The sequence below is a fragment of the Cyclopterus lumpus genome, chromosome 13, assembly GCF_009769545.1.
Source record: "Cyclopterus lumpus isolate fCycLum1 chromosome 13, fCycLum1.pri, whole genome shotgun sequence".
NCBI classification, from domain to species: domain Eukaryota; kingdom Metazoa; phylum Chordata; class Actinopteri; order Perciformes; family Cyclopteridae; genus Cyclopterus; species Cyclopterus lumpus.
The window spans coordinates 10,601,802-10,622,079 of NC_046978.1; the positions used below are offsets into that span (position 1 = coordinate 10,601,802).

Consider the following 20,278-nt stretch of genomic DNA (forward strand, 5'->3'; position numbering starts at 1 on the left):
CACAGATCTGAGAAAACGTGTTTGTTCGCTGTGATCTATGGAGTCAGATCCGTCTCAACATAAATTAATGTACACATTCACATGATTCACAACTGTATTACAATGACTATCGCCACAAACATATTTTCAAGGCTCACAACAATTGTTGTCCCGAGAGGCAGATGTCACAAAACAAACCTAAAAACAGAGATAAGATTACAAGGTTTATACAATATTGACACTTTTCAATTGGTGCACAAACAATTAATAGTGAGAATAGTGACTATTCTCAACTTCACTGTTTATGCGTGTAAGAAGGTTAAATCCAAATGCACATTTTAGTTTTTATTCTTTTTTCTTCACAGACACTCCAAAGTCAAATGTTTGGACCACTTTGCCAAATCTCACTGTCTGACTAGTTTCTGGGAGATTCCTTTCTGTCATCTCTCATTTGTTGATATTCTAATTTGTCATCTTGTTTCAAAACAGGATGAAGACCCCAGATGTCATGAAGATTCATCCTCCAAATTAGACATCCTGGAAAGAAATGTGAAACTCGGTTCTAGGCTCCTGCTGTGCCACTAAGAGTCTTTGATGGGGGACAGACTGTTTTGTAATTGATGCCATGGATGATTGATTTTGAAAATGCTCTTGAGAGCGCTGTAAAATCTATTTCCAGCTATTTCCAAAATGAGCGCACAAAGAGAGACATTTGGTGATGGGGAATTACAGAATAACAATCATCAGGGCAGCGTGCTGGCTGACGGTGATGCCAACGCCAATGAAATCCAGACAGAGGGTGGCGGGATGACGGGCGATACTGGCAATACTGGCGATACTGGCGATACTGGCACTCTGACTGGGACTGAAACGGCACAGCAGGACAAAGTCATCATCTGGGGTACAGACTCCCAGTGTGACGACCCCGATCTGGTTGAGTTTGAGATGCTGGAGTGTCAGGAGCTGGAGGCGACCCTGGTTGAGGATGGAGAGGACTTTGTGGGGAAGAAACCACTTCAAGGGCGGCTTTTGTCATGCAGCAAAGCTACAGTAGAACAAGTACCGGATAATAAGAGCAGTGAAGAGAGAGAGTCTGTTCTGCATGGTGCCAGTGAGTGGGAATCCAGTGCCTCTGCGTCCAGGACTGAGTTAAGCTCAGAAACCGACGCCTTTGTAACCTGCCTGTCCACCATTTCAAGCATGGACACTGCTATGGACACTGCTGGCAGGACCCAGACGACAGACTCTTGGAACATGGCCTCTGGTCCTTACTCAACTATCTCAGAAGACTTGACTCTGGTTTCCCAGAATGACAACACCATCACTGAAAGAGGCAAGGCCACTGCTCATCCTTCCCCCTCCTCTGGAAAGAGCACAATACACAGGAACGGTGTGGACGTGAATTTGAATTCAACGGTTCACTCAGAGGACGTGGAATCGCAGGCACAAGTGGACAATGGAGTCGATCTGTGTGAGAGTGTCACTCATGAGCACAGGAAGAACCAAAACCAGAGAAATAAAGCAGGGAATACCATTTCAGAGGGAGAATGTTATCGAAGGAGAAGTACAGAGCACAAAGGTTTACACGCTGCATTAACATCTCGTGAAGAAAGCACTAAAATGGATAAAGGCACACAAGCTGATGAGGCCCATATTGTGAACTACAGCCCGCCCCAAATGGGTACAAAGGGGACTCATCCATCAATTGAATCTAAAGCCACAAAGAAACAAGGATCATTTGATAACTCGTTTAAAAAACAAAACTCATTTGACAAGAGTTTCAAAAAGCAGCCGTCATTTGAGAATACTTCAAAGAAGCAGCTTTCCTTTGAGAACAGCCTAAAAAAGCAGGGCTCCTTTGAGAACACTTTCACCTACAGCTCTTCAAGTCTGGAGAGGAGGAAGCCATGGGGGAGCCCCAGTCGACCAGCCACTCCTACTTCCCCTAAACCAACCTCCTGTTCCCCCAAGAGACGACCGCCTGCTTCTCCAGCCAAGGTCCAGAGCATCAGGGAACTGAGCTTGGAGCGCAGTGACTCCCCTCAGAGAGGTTTAAGTCAAACAGCAAGACCTTCAGGAAAGACAAGTTTGAGCAGTTGCATCCCCAAACCTGTCCCGTCTCAGCAGAAAGAGCCTGAACTCAGGAGGACTTCTCCTCCCCAGAAGCCTAAAAATGTCCGACCAAAAATCATTACCTATGTTCGTAAGAATCCTCAAGCAAAACCCCCAGGGATAGATGCCCCATTCGAAGCCTCTGCACTCCCACAGAGACTATCTTCTTACTACAGCCAACCGGCTCAAAAAGATCCAAAGGTTGGTCCTCAACCTAAATCCACATCGGTGTTATGTTCCTCCAACCTGCTGTTTGACAAATATCGACAGGAGATGCAGAAGGCGGGGTACTATCCTCCAGGCATGGCTGCGACTGGGGCGAAACCTCCAAGCAGCTCCATCCCTCAAAGGCTGAGTGGAAAGTCGGGCAGTTTTCATGAGGAAATGTCTGAGAAATATCTCAGAGAGGTGAACAATGGTCTTTTGAATCCATTTTATGTAGTTTGTCATTGCATGCCATACATACATAAACATATACACACTGTATATCATTGTCGTGAAATATTTGAAAACAGTGATTGACTGTTTTTGTCATGTTCCTCCCCAGCATGTTTCCCAAGAAGAAGGCAGTGTCTACCGCTCACCCAGAGCTTTGAGGCCTCAGCTGGGGTTGGGGGCAGTCACCAGGCAGCCAGCAGCCAAGACAAGAGTTCAGCAGACAGGTCAAAGGTCAGCCCCGGTCCCAGGCCAGTCTGCTCAGGGAGTCGAAGCGTCCACCAGTGGCTACCCGGACCCTGCAGGTGAGACACGCATTATTGGTTCAAAGTGGAAAAATGTACATGTGGTGTCAGCACATGATAGGTATGTATGTTTTATTTTCCTTCTTTTTTTGGGCCAAGAGCGTTAAATACCATGAGAGCATTTTTAACATGCGGCATACTTACGTGCTTGTGCTGCGAATCAAATAGTGGTTTTAAAACATTCAGATCATTGTGGGAAAACTATTTTCTGAGAGCTTGTGCACATCCCACCCTCTCGTTGTCGGGCTGCAGAGAAGTTATCTTCTTCGGCTCGCTGAATGCATTACCTCATTTTGTTGTCCTGTCATGCTTCATGTTCCCCCAGCTTGGCTTTTAGCCCCTGAACAATTTAAAGTGCATAGCATTTTATAGCAATGTAACTCAAAATATGTTTTGAACTTTGTGCGTCGTCTTTATAACTGCCGGGGATTAAATGAAATAAATCCTTTTTATTACTCATCAGATCAGATTCACACTCTGGTACCGTCTTATTGCATATTTTCCCATCTACCTCCAGAGCAAAAGAGATCAGGAGAGAGAGGTTCAGAAACCATCCCCAAGAGTGCCCTGCTCAAATCAGGCCAGTCTGGTCTCCGACCTCCGGGCTTCTCCGCCTTGCCAGCTGCCCGTATGGCCACCTTCGGCTTTGTCCGGACCTCCAGTGTCTCCTCTGTATCCAGCAACCAGTCCAACGAAAGCAGTCACAGTGATTCCTGCCACTCCTCTCAGCGTGAGTCACGCTCTCTGCACACCATTCTTTTAAATTGGTGTATAGAGTCTTTACTAAATGAACTTGGAATGTGAGAGACTCAGACACAAACATTCAGACATCTGACAGACAGTGCCCTGTCTCATTTGTCTGCCTTATATTCCACATGTACCTTTCATTGCATCTACATCTCCATGTTAGTTCGCTGGTAGTCCTACCCCTGTTATCCTCAGTTACTATAGCAACAGCCGCTCACTTCCTCTCATTTTTCATTCATTTATCACGAGTAAGCGCTGAAAGCTGCTGCACTAGAGGTTTCCACGTCTTTAAGTCCCTCTGCTGCCTCTGCTCAGCCTGCATACTGCAGCATTTGATCTGGACCAGAGGCTGGTGCTCAGTCCAAACCTTCCTGCAGCCTCCATTTAGAGAAATCAATGCTGGTAGAATTCACTTGACAGAGGTGTAAGAAATGTGTCGCCTGTGTATTACAAAGTGTGTCTCCTGTGTGTGTGTGTGTGTGTGTGTGTGTGTGTGTGTGTGTGTGTGTGTGTGTGTTCTGTTTTGTTCTGTTCCAACGTGGAGCTACTGCAGATTAATTTGTTCATCGTGCTGACTCAAACCACGGGCAAAAGTGTCCCTGTGGCATCTGTGCTGACTGTGCTGATTGGCTGAAGTGATGATGGGTTTAACACTGTCCTCGCTCAAGTGGCACCACATGTGTTCCAGCCTGTGACAGCTGACAGCTGACAGCTGCCTTTCCTTACTGTCTTGTTCTGACCTGCTGGATTCAGACACTCCCTTAAGCCTCTGGTACAGGAAGGATCCTCAGATTGTGGAGGAAAGAAAACTAAACCGTTGTTACCTCACGCAGGGTGTGCCTCCCTCAACTGCAGAAACTGCTTCACATGTCAGCGGCAGTCTCTTCTTCCAAATGTATAATCTCTAAAATGAAAAGAAGTGTCAGGGTGTGTGGTGTGACAGGATAATCTGCTGACGCTGTGTTCCCTCCGACATCACTGACCAACTTCTTCCTTGCCTGTGGATCTCCTCCTTAAACTTTCACCACAGTCAAGTCAGATAATGGTCTTTCTTTCTGCTTCAGCATCCCTCCTAGGAGTCTCCAATGTACACTTTGCTGGGTTATTTTGGACAATCTTTAACACAGATTTTTTAGAAAACGACCACAGCTAAAGATGATAACCTGCAGTTATGTAAGTGTGGCCTACTCTGTCTTTTATCGCCATCTTTCTTAGTTTCTCTGTTGCTTCATTTGTCAATGAATGACACATTAGCTGTGTTCCTTCTGGCTGCCGTAATGAATAGATGGGTGTGTACCAGATAGTAAAGCGCTTGGGAGTAGCTCAGACAGCATGGACATGACTGGCAGCTTGCACGGCAGCGTTTCCCTACAGGCGGTTGGCTCTGACAGCGCTGCTCCATGAGCAGGGTTTCAAAATTCCGGGAATATTCAAAGTTGGAAACTTTCCACGGGAATATACGGGAATTAACGGGAATTAACAGGAATAAACTGAAAATGTTGGGGTAATTTAACTGTATGTACCTTGTCATAAGCAGACATGCATGCAAACATTTATAATACAACTTTTAAAAATGACATTTTTGACATTTTGTGAGTAGAACTTTATTCTTTCATCGAACAACAAAAACATGAATGTTGAATAGAAAAGGTGTATTCCCTATGATCACCTCCCTCCCCCCCAGTGTTTGTCCCTGAATCCTTTCAGGTCTAAATGCTTTCTTCCTCATCAACGTCCTCCTCACTGCTGTAAAACGTTAGTCAACTGTATACAAATATACTTGGTATTAAAATGAACATGGCTTCAGTTTACCAAGTAATCAATATGCTATATGACAAACAGTGTTGGGAAAGTTCACTTTCTACATGAACTAGTTCAGTTCATAGTTCATAATTCAAAATGTTGAACTAAGTTCACAGCTCCAAAAAATGAACTAGTTCATTTATTTTGTTCAATATGTTGCAATCTATAATTTAAATCTCTATCTGTCTGCAATACCGCTCTTGGCCTCTACGCCACTCGGCGCTCTCACACTTGCCAGGCATAGGCTTGGTATAACTACTGGTGACTGTATACTTTATAATCCAATTTTGGATTTACCAAAGTTGGATTATACCAGTTCCAAGTCAGACTTCAAAGCAGTTAAGGCAGCACAAATATCTGAGGCATGTTATGAATAATAAGCCTCTTTTCTTGTGGATTAGTCCCTCAACCCTATCACAGCACCAGACTCAGTTCTCTTTAAAGTCTGAACCCGGACTGTTTTATTTTTCAATCCATCTGCTCAAGAGGAGATCTGATTAGAACTGTGAGGTGGAACAGTCCAGACATCAATTTCACTGTACAACAAGTTGAAGAGACATGCACCATAACAGAGTTCTCATCGCTGTCTTATCTTGTATCACATGTAGGTTGGATATAAAAAAACAAAACTATTAATTAATTATAATAAGAGAAATAATGCAAAAAGAATTGCTTGTTTTTATTCTTCTAAACCCATCTGTTCTCACACAAACTCGTCACCAGCAGACAAGAGTCCGTGTTGCGGGTGTAACACAGATCAGTGGATGCTTACAGCAGAGGATGTGTACTGTACATGCACTACTACATACACGTGTGAGACTGGATCTGCTTCTCGGCTCAGACTTTCAGTGAGTTGCCTTTGGAAAAGAAAAACATCTACTGGCTCTCGTTGGGGAATCTGCTGCAGCGAGGAGAGCCACTGTAGTCCCACTGGAGGCTGCATACAGGCCCCGGGCAACATGACGTTCATTTGATTTTTGCATTCGATTATATTTTACTACAACAGCTTGTTGTTTCGTGTAATTTTCAAGCTTAAACCACCTTCTGTTTTATTCTTTCTCGAGTCAGAATAATTCTATTTTAGTTCGAGGGCATTGACCTGTCCTCCTTTCCTCTCTGAGAGTGCGGATGCACCTACAGGAGTTATTGACTGAGGAGCTGAATATTTAATGATAAGTAATTGGAGCTATCCGGTTTAACGAAGTAAACCTAAATGCTGAGTTGTCTGTGCTGGAATCCATGTTATGATATGTTATAAAAGAAAACTACAACGTCTGACAACAACCGTGAGGATCTCCTTGTTTATATGGGGGGATGTTTGTTCGTGGCGATGTTTCTCTGTAGCCCTACTCCTTGCTACAGCCTTAATTTGTCTATGAATCAAAGCCTTTCATATCTGCAGAAAGCTAGAGGCGTAATAACAGCTGTTATGAATAATTAAGATGTTTGCAGCTTTCTGTTTTTCCGCTTGCCTGAGTGAATTTCTGCAGTTTAGAAACTCAAACTACTCTCCAAGGAAAGATAGTGATCTGCTGATCCAATAGCAATGCTACAAAGTAGATGATTTGCAGCATTGTTACTAACTGGGACAACATATACACTTTTTAATATTTTAAGTTATTTAAAGCAGTATACTGTGGATGTACAAATTATTAAATATGTTAGTGCATCGACTAATTAAAGCTGCAATGCTCGCAAAGGGTTTATTTTTTTCTCTCACTTTGACTAAACTTAATTAGAGCTTTGTTCATAAACAATTGACTCAATGGGAAAGTTCAAGAGCATACTCTACCAAGCCAAGTTGCATACACTTATATCGGGAACAGTTTAGAAGGATCAAGAAGGATCAAGGAGCACAAGCGCCGCAGTCTGCCGCCGCAGCGCTGCTCCCCTCTTGGTACGTAGCCCGTTCTATGTGTATTTTGGTGTTGGAGCTATCTCCAGAGACAACAGCATTGTGCTGCGCTTTCCACAACCTCCAGATCAAGGTCACTGGGTCCTGTGATCACATGACCCTTGAGATTAGATATGTGAGCGAGTGTTAGAAGGAGTGGTAGAGGGAGGTGGCAGCTTAGCATCGGAATGTAGTCTACGGGTAGATGACGACGGATGAACTGCAGCCCTCAAGTCACGTGTTGGTTCCCTTTTAAAAAAAAGGAACATTTCAACCACAAGTTCTTTGTCAGGCCATTTACCCACTATTGTTCATGTCTGAGAGGCAACATTATGGCCATCAATGTTACACTCAGTGGGATCGTATACAGGATGAAAGATAATTAACCTACAAAAAACTGCGTCCGGCTGTAAGGATTCTTATACATTGATACAGTCAATAACTGTACTCCATCTCGGCTGATGTAGGCGTCTTTGTTGTATGTCAGTACACCTTGTGACTCTTGAATGTGGCGTATCAACTCCATCCAGTGGTCACAGAGTGCCCTTCTGATGAGCCACGAGCAGCGTCAGCGTCCTGTGGAGCAGCACCTCCATCTAGTGGCCACTGCCTGTACCACACTGTCACCTGAATATGTCCTCACTTTGGACGTCTATATCAAAGTATGATTTCCCCTTCTCAGATTGTCTTATTAGAAGCCAGACAAGTACAAATTAAATAATAGAAACAAGTCTGAGTAGTAATTGTGTGTTCATGTTTTTCCTCTTTACATCCTAGTAATCATCTCACATTCCCTTAAATTGAAAGCCCTTTGGAGGTTCCAACCCTCAGACCGGAAACATGTGCTTCACACAATACATGAGTTGCACAGTGCAACATTTACAATTAACAGCAGTACACTACATTATAATATAAATATATATATATATATATATATATATATATATATATATATATATATATATATATCTTATATAGCTTCTCTCACTAGCATAGCTGAAAACAGTTATGCTAGTGAGAGAAGCTATAGAACTGCTGCAAATGGAGCATTCTTTGATTAAAGCAAAGTTTGAAGAACAACATTAATATTTCAAATAAAAATCATTATTTCTAACCTTGTCAATGTCTTGACTATATTTTCTATTAATTTAGCAACTCATTTGATAAATGAAAGTGTGAGTTTTCATGGAAAACACGAAATTGTCTGGGTGACCCCAAACTTCTGAACGGTAGTGTATATATATATATATATATATATATATATATATATATATATATATATATATATATATATACTGTAATATTCCTTATTACCAGTCTCTCTCATTGCCGTTCTCCTGGCGATCCCTTCAGTTAATAAGAATAGGTTGGCTTCAGAGCCTTTTCCTACTGGGCTCCTTATCACTTCCATTACATTTCAAAGAGGCACGTTCAGTTGAAATTTTGAAATCCAGTTAAAAAACCTAACTAGCCTCGCCTATCCTCAAATTGACTTCTAACGTTGATGTTTTTATTGGGGTTGTTTGTGTATTGTGTATTATTTTATTTGCTTGGTGTGCGTTTTGTCCATTGTATTCATAACAGCCTTCCCTGATGTTAGCCATATTAATCCATATTAATTGTCATGCTGTATCAGTTCAAGAATGATCTAATTTTATATACTTTGCATACAGGTATCATACTTATATTGAAATAATGTTTAAACGCATATGTTTTATATGTAAGCAAAGCAACTTGTTAACTGTCTTAAATGTCATATACATCATAGTGAAAGAGTAGAAAATAACAAAATTGTCCTTTGAAAAGTCTTTAGAAGTATAAAATATAAAAAGTTAAGTGAGGTATAAGTACCTTAAATGTAATTCTACACCACTATTAAACCATGATTATGTACTAACGTGTAATTTATTTATAAAAACAATATTTATTAGAGAAAACTAAAGATGTATTTCTTGTGTTTCAAATGTGTGCATTATTAAACATACAAACATGTATCTTTACTATACAGCCTCGAGGAGAGAGATACAGAGGGACACAGAGGCCGCGGTGCCACCAATGTCCTCACCCAAAAGATTTGTAGTGGTTGCGCCCAAGCCACAGTCCCCCGGTGAGTGTTACGTGTGTGTGTATGTGTATTAATGTAAATGCAAATGTTAAGTAAACTCGTACTCAATGCACACACAGTATATACACACAACATATATGTGTATATATATAGTTATATATTTATATATGTATCTCTCTCTCGCTCTCTCTCTCTCTCTCTCTCTCTCTCTCTCTCTCTCTCTCTCTATATATATATATATATACATAACATATTGTATGTTTGGTTTGTTCCAAAATGGCACACAAGGAGAAGTCAATCATGCTATCAGCTTCTACTGTACCTTTAAAATTCACTGCTGCTCTCGCCGTCTCTCTCTCTCTCTCTCTCCACACTTTATTACAAGACCCATGGCAGCCTGTTGTTGTCATAGCAACAAGCTGCAGGAGCTGTAATGCTAGGATGATTTCTTCAGCAGCCATCCTGCTGGGTCAGATTACCACAGCAAGTCAGCATTATGTCCCTTTCTCTGAGAGCAGACAAACATGATAACAGCTGGAGAGAGTTCCAGTGCAGCTGATGCGATAATGTATTCCCCCACTATGAGTTTCTAGAGGTGAGAGTGGAAACTGCAGCTGATTGGTCGGAGCGGGGAGAAGACTTGAGTAACAGTGAGACCATTTGTCCATGTTGGACAATATAAACCACTGCGGTTCCAACCAAGCAGCCATTACTTTGCGTGTGAGCTCAGAGAATATGCTAACTGCTGATATTATCTGCAGTATCTCAGTCTGTAATTTACGAGTGACCATATTTCAGTCTGCTTTGTTCATCATTCCGCTCTCTGTTGCTGTAGTTCGTGGGCGGACAGCAGCAGTTCACGGAGCTGTTCGGACTGAGAGGGCCCAGGAGTTGGACCGGGTTCTGATCCAGCAGCTGCAGGAACGCTGTGAGCAGCAGGACCTGCAGCTGCAGAGCCTTCAGGCCCAGTTAAAGAAGGCCTCCCTGTGCCTGGACGTCTTCAGCATCACTACCCAGCACTTCTGTCTAAAGGTAGGCTACAGCAGAGCTCCGGGACCTCGGCACGGTTGACAGGCAAGCAAACTTGGTTGTGCCTCCACCCCACGAGCCCCATGACAGTCCAAATGATTTCAACTGATGATGCTTCAACTGTAAAACAGGGCTGCAGCAGGTGTCACATCCCCATCTACTTACCCCTTTTAATTTAAAGCTCTGTTTCAGGGAGTTCTGACATCCAAAATGTGTGAGCATTGCATTCACAAGGTAATGTTATCAGAAATGTGGATGTTCAGCGGGGTTGCATTTTGAAAACCGCCCTTGCTTGCAGCTGCATTATTGTTTAACAATAACATCGCTTGATGAAGTGAATTTGACTTTCATTCATTCATGAAGGATGAATAACCCATCTGGAGCATGTTTCAAATCTCTGCCAGTTCTTTTTCATGCCACAGTGAAATAAACGAAGGAGTGGTTCACCAATAAATAAATATAAATGCAAAGTAGAATGCTTTAGAAAACGTATTTGATATAATATTTTCAAATAATAGGCAAAAGCATGCAAAAACATGGTTGAATATTTTGAGGTGTTGTGCAAACAAAATACTGTAATGAGTATTGCACCTTTTGCCTAAATCAAAAGCTGGCATTGTGGTTCATCTTGTGATCAATGCCTTTTGCAGCCTTCTTCCAGGATAGTACAAAATCTACAAAGGAAAAGCCGTTGCGAGCTTCAGACGCTACGCTATAGCACAAATGACACCTGAAGCGTCTGGCTTTTGTTTTCAGCATTACTTTGTTCACAAAGCTTTAAACCCTGATTGTTGTTGCTTGTTGAATATGTAACTTTGGAGCAGCAGGATTTGTCAGTACAAGTTGTGATGATGGTTTGGGGAAATACTGAAGGTTTGCAAACATGATATGTGAAGTGGAGCTGTGTTGTATGTTGTGTTGGATCTGTCCTACAGCTGCTGGATGATTCACTCAAAGGGATCTAAAGACATTTGGTATTTACTTCAAATAGCTGGGTTGATGTGTCTCATGAGTATTCTCCTGTTGTCGAAGACAATCTCTGCCAACGGTGTCAGAGTCTCCATCGTACAGCTTCTGAAGGTGCGGTCAGTCTGCTTGCACACTGTGACTGAGTGTGTTCTGCTTCTCAAACCTGGATTAAGCGCTTTGTTTTTTGCTCCGTTCCTGATCCTCTGCTTGCATCACATCCATTTCAATTCAATTCAATTCAATTCAGTTTATTTTGTATAGCCCAATATCACAAATTACAAATTTGCCTCAGAGGGCTTTACAATCTGTACACATACGACATCCCTGACCTTTGACCTCACATCGAATCAGGAAAAACTCCCCAAAAATAACCTTTCACAGGGAAAAAAGCGAAGAAACCTTCAGGAGAGCAACAGAGGAGGATCCCTCTCCCCGGATGGACAGAAGCAATAGATGTCATGTGTACAGAATGAACAGCATTTACAAAGTTACATAAACACATTACATGAATATGACAATGTATGAATGGAACTCCAATCCATGAAACAGAAGGAGGTAGAGAGGAGGGGGCGGGGCATCAGCAGGGCCAAGGTGGGAGGCCGGCTCACCAGGCATCAGACACCTCCAGGTCCAATGGACCCTATGAGACATGAAGTCACAACGACTCCGGGGAGGAAGCAGAGTTAATAAGGTGCAATGGAGAGATGTAAATGTAGCCATAAGGAGAGAGAGAAGAGGAGAGAGGTGCTCAGTGTATCCTAAAACATCCCCCAGCAGCCTATAAGCCTATAGCAGCATATCAAAGGGCTCGACCAGGGCAAACCTGATTCAGCCCTAACTATAAGCACTATCAAACAGGAAAGTCTTAAGTCTATTCTTGAATGAGGTGACTGTGTCTGCCTCCCGGACTGAAAGTGGAAGCTGGTTCCATAAAAGAGGAGCTTGATAACTGAAGGCTCTTGCTCCCATCCTACTTTTTAGGACTCTAGGAACCACAAGTAGCCCCGCATTTAGTGAGCGCAGCTCTCTAGTGGGGCAATATGGTACTACAAGCTCCTTAAGATATGATGGTGCATCACCAATCAAGGCTTTGTAGGTGAGGAGAAGAATTTTAAATGTGATTCTTGATTTTACAGGGAGCCAGTGCAGCGCAGCTAATACAGGAGTAATGTGATCTCTTTTCTTAGTTTTTGTAAGTACACGAGCTGCAGCATTCTGGATCAACTGGAGGGATTTAAGAGACTTATTAGAGCAGCCTGATAATAAGGAGTTGCAGTAATCTAGTCTGGAAGTAACAAACGCGTGAACCAGCTTTTCTGCATCTTTTTGAGACAAGATGTGCCTGATTTTTGAAATGTTACGTAGATGAAAAAATGCAATCCTTTTCCCAGCCCCAACCATGGCTACAGTAGTGATAAAGAGATATAAAGATGATAAATGATATTAGAGCTGCCTGACTGGGCCCAGCTGTGCTTTTAGTGAGTGTCTCTCGGACTGAGGTCTGAATGATGTGCATCTGAGATATATATCTGCAAACAGGGATCAGACCCCTCTCTAAAGAAGTCTTGTTCATTGTTAATCTTATGGTTTTTGGTTTTTGTTTGCAATCACAAATTATGACAAAATGGCTGTGTTTTACTGATGCAAACTACAGGTGAACTTGATAGCCAGCTTTACGTTATTGTTAAGTTCCCATCTATTTTAGCGATATTGGCCAAGATGTTGTTGTGATGGCTGATGCTAGATTCAGATCTTCCCACCATGAACCTCCTCCCTCTAATCTGATACCCAGCACCACCGCTGGTCATACATCATATGATGTTTTGGAAAGCGTATTGTGTGTATGGGACTGATTGAAAAATAGACCAATATTCTTTTGCATGAACGTAACAAGATTGAAAGTGCTTTATATTGAATATAAATTGAGCAGTTTAGAGATCAATGTTTCAGTCAGAGTCATGAAGCATATATGTATCAGTTGAAATGCCTGCATGTAGCTATTTTCTCTGAGCTAAGTAATAGAGCAAATAATTGTCCAGTTATTGATCATCTCCCTCCCCCATCTCCTCCTAGTCCACTCTTTTTATTTTTTCTCAAAGATGCAAGTGTGTGTGTGTGTGTGTGTGTGTGCGTGTGTGTGTGTGTGTTGCTCGCTGCCATGCGTGTGGATGTGATACGGGGCGTGTTGGTGGGGGCCTAAGGGGAGGGCAGGCATAGCTGGGCTGGGGCTGGCAGTCTTTGTTCATGCGGGGAGGAACGCCAGTGGCAAACCAGGAAACGAGGTGAGTCTCCCCCATCTCTCCTCCCCCCTCCTTCCTTGGCCTGGTTCCCTCCCCCCTCTGCCTCTCTTTCTGTATCTCTCTGGCACTCGCATCCGTCACTGCTGCTTCCCCCGTCGGCTCAGGGATGCTGCTGTCTGCTAGCCTAGTATGGGCCACTGCTGCTGTGGGCTCCATTTCCTCCCTCTGTGCTTTCTGGACCAAACGGTAAAGACAGTATCTCCTGAAGGCAGCACGCCTGCTTCAGCGCCCAAGATTTGTGTCTGCATGTGTAGTTGTGCGCATGTGTGTTTGAAGGGAAAAGGGGGAAAGAGGGGCTGAGTGTGTTGCTCTATAGGAGTTTTAAATGCACTCCTTTCCTAGAGACAGAGCTGTGCAGGATTATGCTGAGTCAAAGCAGGCTTGTCCATCGCACTGTCCCTCTTTCTTCTCTCCGAGTTCTCAGGGACATTACATAACATGCTATTGCTGCTCTGCTATATTCCTATACACTTGTCTCTCTATCTTATTGTGTACATGCTGTCCTTACTGTATGTATGCTGGTGTAAGTCTGGGTGATCACATTCCAAAGTCAATGTTGTTGAATTTCTACAAGAAATGGCATGGATTTTTAAAGATAAAATGCATGCCATAGTTGTAGTTTCCTGTGTGTTGGAGTCTGAATAGCTTCAGGACAAAACGCACAAACGAAAATGCAGCTGCACATTAGAAGGTTTGTCTGGTCCCACTGAAACTGGATTGATTACATGGGTGCAGGCTTTTGAGAGGTTAATTAACTCATTACAGTATCTCGCTGGGAATGAGCCCTTGTAGTATAGATAGCCATATTTATTCTTTTCCAGAAAGTAAAATGAACAGTGCTGAAATGATTGACAGAATAAAAAAAAAGACTAATCTGTTTACTTGCGATGTATCAAGAGAAAATGACAAACATTAGCTGGTCCCAGTCTCTCGAAAGTTAGGATTTGATTAGCTTTTGTTTTCTGTTTCACATCATTGTGAGGATATTGCAGAATAACCTCTCGTTGTTAATTGCATTTTTCACTATGTTCCTATGTTACAGACCAAACAATTGTTAGAAAAGTCACAAAAAGAATCAACAGCGTAATCAATAACGGGAACAATCATTGGTTGCGGACCTAAAATAGATTGCCATGCCTCGGTGAGGGCTGAATGTCAGATGGGAAAATTAGAATGCATGTCACATAAATCCTTGGAGATTTAAGGAGTGTGGGCGGGGCGCGTTTGGGCAAATGATGGGTGGGAGCAAAGGTGGAGCTGAGGAGTAAGACATGAGAAAAGGCTGCTGACCATCCTTCCTAACCTCATGAGGTCACAGTAGTCTCTCCCTGATCACTGTATGCTCCCAGTAAAACCTCTTAGAGGGTGACATCACTGCTGCCGAGAATATACTGTAGTCCGTCTCATACATATTTAACCCGCTGCTCTCTCACGCAGTAAACACTGCTTTGTGATTTCTAACAGTGTGCCCGTAGCTTTCTTACTGCACGTTTGAAGTTGTGATCAATCGTCCTTTAGCTGCCTGTGTGTCTTCCTCTGTGAGTAAGAGGTGCTCTAAGAGCGTCGTACATTACGGGTGCCCAGGGGCTCCCGGAGACGGTCTGTGCATCTGTGTGTTTCACAAACGCTGTAGTCGACTCCTGAAGTACTGGAATTCAACGATGGACCCTTTGCTATGACGATCTAGGGGGAACTCCATGACACTCTGATGTCAGATGATGGTGCTGCAGTGAACAGAAATAGTCCCCATAGTTGCATGTCTTAGTGTCCTTGAGCAAGACACTGAACCCCCAGTTGCTCCCCGGGTGCTTCACTGCAGCCCACTGCTCCTTAATAACTAAGGATGGGTACGATGCAGAGAAGAATTTCCCCACCGGGGATCAATAAAAGTTTACATTTCTTTCTTTCTTTCTTGACTCATGGCCCCAGCTAATCTCATGTCAGTGCATCCTGGAGGATAGACAACCGGAGAAAGTGTTTTATTTAGAGAGCATTCTGGTGTTTGGTTTGGTGAAGATACAAAATGGGTTGTGGTTATTGTGAATTACACCATTAAAACGAGTTATAACTGAGGTGTTATAAGGCATAAACAATGCCACAAACCTCCAAAATAACATATATGTCAGTTTTGACAAAAACGGAGCGCTATGGTAGAAGAACGGCTGCTGTTGTATTAGACTACATTAGTTACAGCTTGATGCACCTTCTAACTTGGCAACTGGGTGTATACCATTATAAAAGAAAGTGACAGTGAAGGTGTGTGTACAGTTCAGAGGTGTTCACTGCTGTATGTTTTTGCTTTTCAGAGCGAGAGTGCCATTGTGAAGGAGAGGGAACTGTCCCTGGAGCTCGCCAGAATCAGGGATGAAGTGGGTAAGTGGGATACAGCCTGATAGACATGGCACCCCAGGGACTCCCTGCTTACTGCATATCATGTATTATACAGTAGACTACCACACGGAAAGGAGGAGTCTACTCTGCTGATGGAAGTCTTTATTTAACCAGATTGAACACCATCTACCCAGTTGTCATTGTTTTTTTATATATAAAAAAAAAAAAGGTCAAATAAAAGAGAAAAATTAAATAAAAAATGAACAAATCAAAGTGTTAATCATCCAAACATTACAATGCCATGATAACAACATCAATAATTTTAATAAAGGGTTTTACTTTGGTGTATCTTCTTGAAACATTGTACATGACCTGAATGTGGATCTGCTGAGAGAAACTAAAGCTCCACGTTGTGTTCCAGCGTTCAGTGTTGCACACTGGGAGCAACTGCAGCGGGAGAAGGAGGAACTGGAGCGTCGCTTTGAGGCCGAGCTGCAGGGATTGCGGGCTCAGCAGCAGAGGGAGCTGGGAGTGCTGGAGGAGCGGCTGAAGACGCAGCACGTGGCTGAGGCCAAGAGCCTGCAGGCCCAACTACGAGCCGAGCTGGAGGACCTTCGGGTCAGACAGCAAGAGCAGGTGTGTGTGCGTGTGTGTGTGTGTGTGTGTGTGTGTGTGTGTGTGTGTGTGTGTGTGTGCGTGTTTGGATAAAGACTGGCTATCAGCCCGTCTGTTTAATCCACATCTTGTATGAAAAGGGAAGATGAGCACTGTGACTTTAAGATAACTTCTCGCTTACCTTCTCCAGATTGAGGAGATGAGTGAGAACCACGAGGCTTCCTTGATCGAGATGGAGACGGCTCACGATGACACACTGGCCACGCTGCAGGAGGAGCATGCCCGGACCGTGAAGAGTGAGCACCGCGTTGCAAACCTGTTGCTCTCCTTTACTCACGCTCTCTGCTCATGAGATAATGATGTGTTATGTCTCGTGTCAGATCTGAAGATGGCCCACGAGCAGCAGACCAAGTCTCTGGGAGAAGAGTTTGAAAAGATCAGACTTTCAATGCAGGTAAAGAGTTATGTGTTTTATTTTCATTGTTCACAGATTCATGGAATGATGCACTTTGTTGTCACAGACAGTAATTACCAAGTTGATACCTGTCCGGTCCCCAGGATCAGGTGGACACAATGACGTTTCAGAACCGTAGCCTCAGAGATCGAGCCAAGCGCTTTGAAGAAGCTCTGCGCAGGAGCACAGATGAGCAAATTGTGGTAACTGCTGCACGATACAGTACAGGACCATTACGCTGAGCGCTGTGGTGACAGCAGCTTGATAGAGCTAGTCGGTGACTGGTAGCGGTTTTCACTAATGTTATCTGCTCTTGCCAGGATGCTTTGGCACCGTACAAACACATTGACGAGGACCTGAAAAGTCTGAAAGAAGTTCTGGAGATGAAGAATCAACAAATTCACCAACAGGAACTGAAGATCTCAGAACTCGAGAAAATAGTAGGCTTCAAATTTCTGCTTTTCTTTCATTCCAATATCACCTAACATCTCAGGTCAGCTGATGACAGCCTCGAATGACAAAAAGGGGGCCTATGCACCCCCAGTATTTTAACTCCTTTTTTAACTCATAGCAATTGTCATAATGCCTGGTTTACTTGTAATGTAATGGCATCCACCATTTGAAGAATTTAATGTTGTGCACTTTTCTCCTGTGTTTTTGAGCAGGCTGAAAAGAATGTGTACCTGGAGGAGAGAGTACAAGTGTTACAGCAGCAGAACGAGGACCTGAAGGAGAGAATAGACAAGAACCTGGTTGTGTCCAGGTCAGATATGTTTGAATGCATACTAGTACCAAGTTTAAACTATGGCTGCATAAATAATTGGAATTTTAGCTAAATTTCAACATGGACGAGTGCAATATCTAAATCGCAAGAGGCCAAATATGTTTTTAAAGGCCAAATATGGGTCAATACACCATTCTGTTTCAGTATTGGGGTGCTGTGGAGATGTCTTGACATACAAATCCTAGTCTACCGACTTAAGAAAAAAAAAGTATTTGTCTGCCACAGATCACACCATGATATTGATATAATTTCAATACAAATCGGACTAATGATGCAATATTATCATTCCCTCCAATACCGTGAATCCTATAACACTTGCAATATCAGTCCAAAATAAAAATCAATCAGATTTCGCCCCTAGTTCAAACCAGTAGAAGTAAATGTCCGTTTTCTCACCACACACAAGTCTTTGGACAGAAACCTCTCCTTCCAACACCACGCCAATCAAATAACCAGGACTGCGTTGTTTCCCCTTAAACACATAGAGAACATAGTTCTCTTGTCCTCTGCTGGCCAAACTTTGATCAATGCCTTCACCCACATCCAGAATTGAGTACTGCAACAGTGTTTTTTATGGCACATTATCCAAATTCTGCAATAAACTCCAACACATTCAGAACTCTGCTGCTCGTCTGCTCAGCCGCTCCCGCGATCACATCCCCCCCCCCTCCTCCAGAACCTCCACTGGCTCCCCGTCACACAACGGATCCAGTAGTCCAGCCACAAAGCCCTCCTGCAGCAGGCCCCCCTCCTACCTCTCTATAGGACAGTACAGTAAAGTATAGATGGTTAAGGCTTGATGCACAGAGATAGACTTTAAGCAAATACAGCAGAGGGCAAACACTGTTTTATTGAAGCAGGGGCCCTGCAACGCCAGTACATTGCATTTATGTTTTGACTTTTCCCTCTTCCTCTTCCTTCTGTTAAGTTCAACCGAAATTCTGAGCTTCCCGCGCTTGGAAAGATGTCCTGAGACCAGTAATTTATAATATAAAGTATTTAATAAAAGAATAAGGATCATAAGCATATATTTCTGTCCCAGCCGGGCGCGCTCACGTGTCGTTGGGTCCACAGGCTATAATAACGATTTATATGAATCAAAATCTGTTAAAATAGTTAACTGTCTACCGCCTTCACGTGAGAGGACAAATGCATTACAGAGATCCAAAAGGTTAAATACAATCCATACACTGAGCATAAAGCTTCTCCATTGGTTAGTATCAGGTATGCATGCATATACCTCAACTACACAGCATGCTATTTGCCTTTCAGTACAAAAAGGCAGACTTCTCTAAGCAATAAAACACAATGCTACTTTCTTTATCTCTTCCCTTCTGGCCCTAAACAGTAAGATGGGCTCCTTCAAAATAAATGCCTCTCTTCCGGTCACTTAGGGAAACCACTACTTTGACTACGCCTCCTTGGATCAATACATTCCATTCATACCTGAGTCATCTTTATAGTTATGATAACCATAAAACATAAAACAATCAGCATACAGTTACAATAATACTTATTCAGTGATTACATTTATACAGTAACATCCCCATGTTTTCCTAACACATTCTTCATAATATTCTTCATAATATCCCTTATTGATTATCATATCTTTCTTATGTATTAATTTAAAACATGGACTTTCCTATTTACATGTGCAAGTATATATAAAAAACCATTACAACTCTACACTTCTTAGGCAACTCTCTGAAGATAATGCCAACCTGCAGGTCAATGTGGAGAAGGAGAGCAACGAGAAGAAGCGGCTGAGCCGCAATAACGAGGAACTGCTGTGGCGTCTTCAGACAGGCGAGCTGAGTCCTCGTATGTCCCCAAGCTCCTCCCCCCTCCATCGGCCCTCCTCCGGACCGGGTTCTCCTGCCCGCCCACACTCCTACCATCAATGACACTCTCACTGGAAGCTCTTGTATCAAACGCTTCCTTTTATCTGGCATCCCTGATTTCTTTTTTTACTCCGTGCTGAATGTTCCTAGGGTTTTACACCATGCAGATGGACAGACACATTTCTTGGCAAATGCCGCTCACCAAATTCCAATGTCAACCCCTCTGACCTAATGAATTGTATTTATGATCATGCCTCATATTGTTCAAAAGGGACGCTTTCCCTACTCCACCGGAACGCCGCACAAAACAGACGTGCTGCAATGCTGCAGTGGATGAAAGACCTGCTCGTTGTAGACTTCAGAGAGCAGGAGCTCAGGATGAGAGGCGAACATCCAAAGTGCAGCAACGAACACAAGAAGCGCCTTTGCCCATTCTCTCTCACCAGCAACGTCTATGAAGGTTAGAGCTTGATAGAAATCCCCAAACTACCTACAGCAAGTTACTCTCAAAAAGCGTGGGGTTATCTCTGGGGTATGCTCATCTTTAAATGCTGAAGTACTTCATATATCAGGAGTGTATGAATGAAGAGCCATATAACCTCAATCTCCCATCCT

At 43.1% G+C, this 20,278-nt stretch overlaps 1 protein-coding gene across 1 annotated transcript; it reads left to right on the top strand.

The window, feature by feature from the left end:
* The first annotated feature begins 669 nt into the window (after nucleotides 1-669).
* On the top strand, nucleotides 670-19,726 carry mtus2b (microtubule associated tumor suppressor candidate 2b). The gene is made up of 12 exons (XM_034549017.1): nucleotides 670-2,529; nucleotides 2,639-2,831; nucleotides 3,349-3,561; nucleotides 10,176-10,372; nucleotides 15,945-16,011; nucleotides 16,391-16,605; nucleotides 16,775-16,880; nucleotides 16,965-17,038; nucleotides 17,143-17,241; nucleotides 17,359-17,478; nucleotides 17,701-17,801; nucleotides 19,519-19,726. The coding sequence occupies exons 1-12, from the start codon at nucleotides 670-672 to the stop codon at nucleotides 19,724-19,726; spliced, it is 3,453 nt and encodes a 1,150-aa protein (XP_034404908.1).
* The last annotated feature ends 552 nt before the right edge of the window (nucleotides 19,727-20,278 follow it).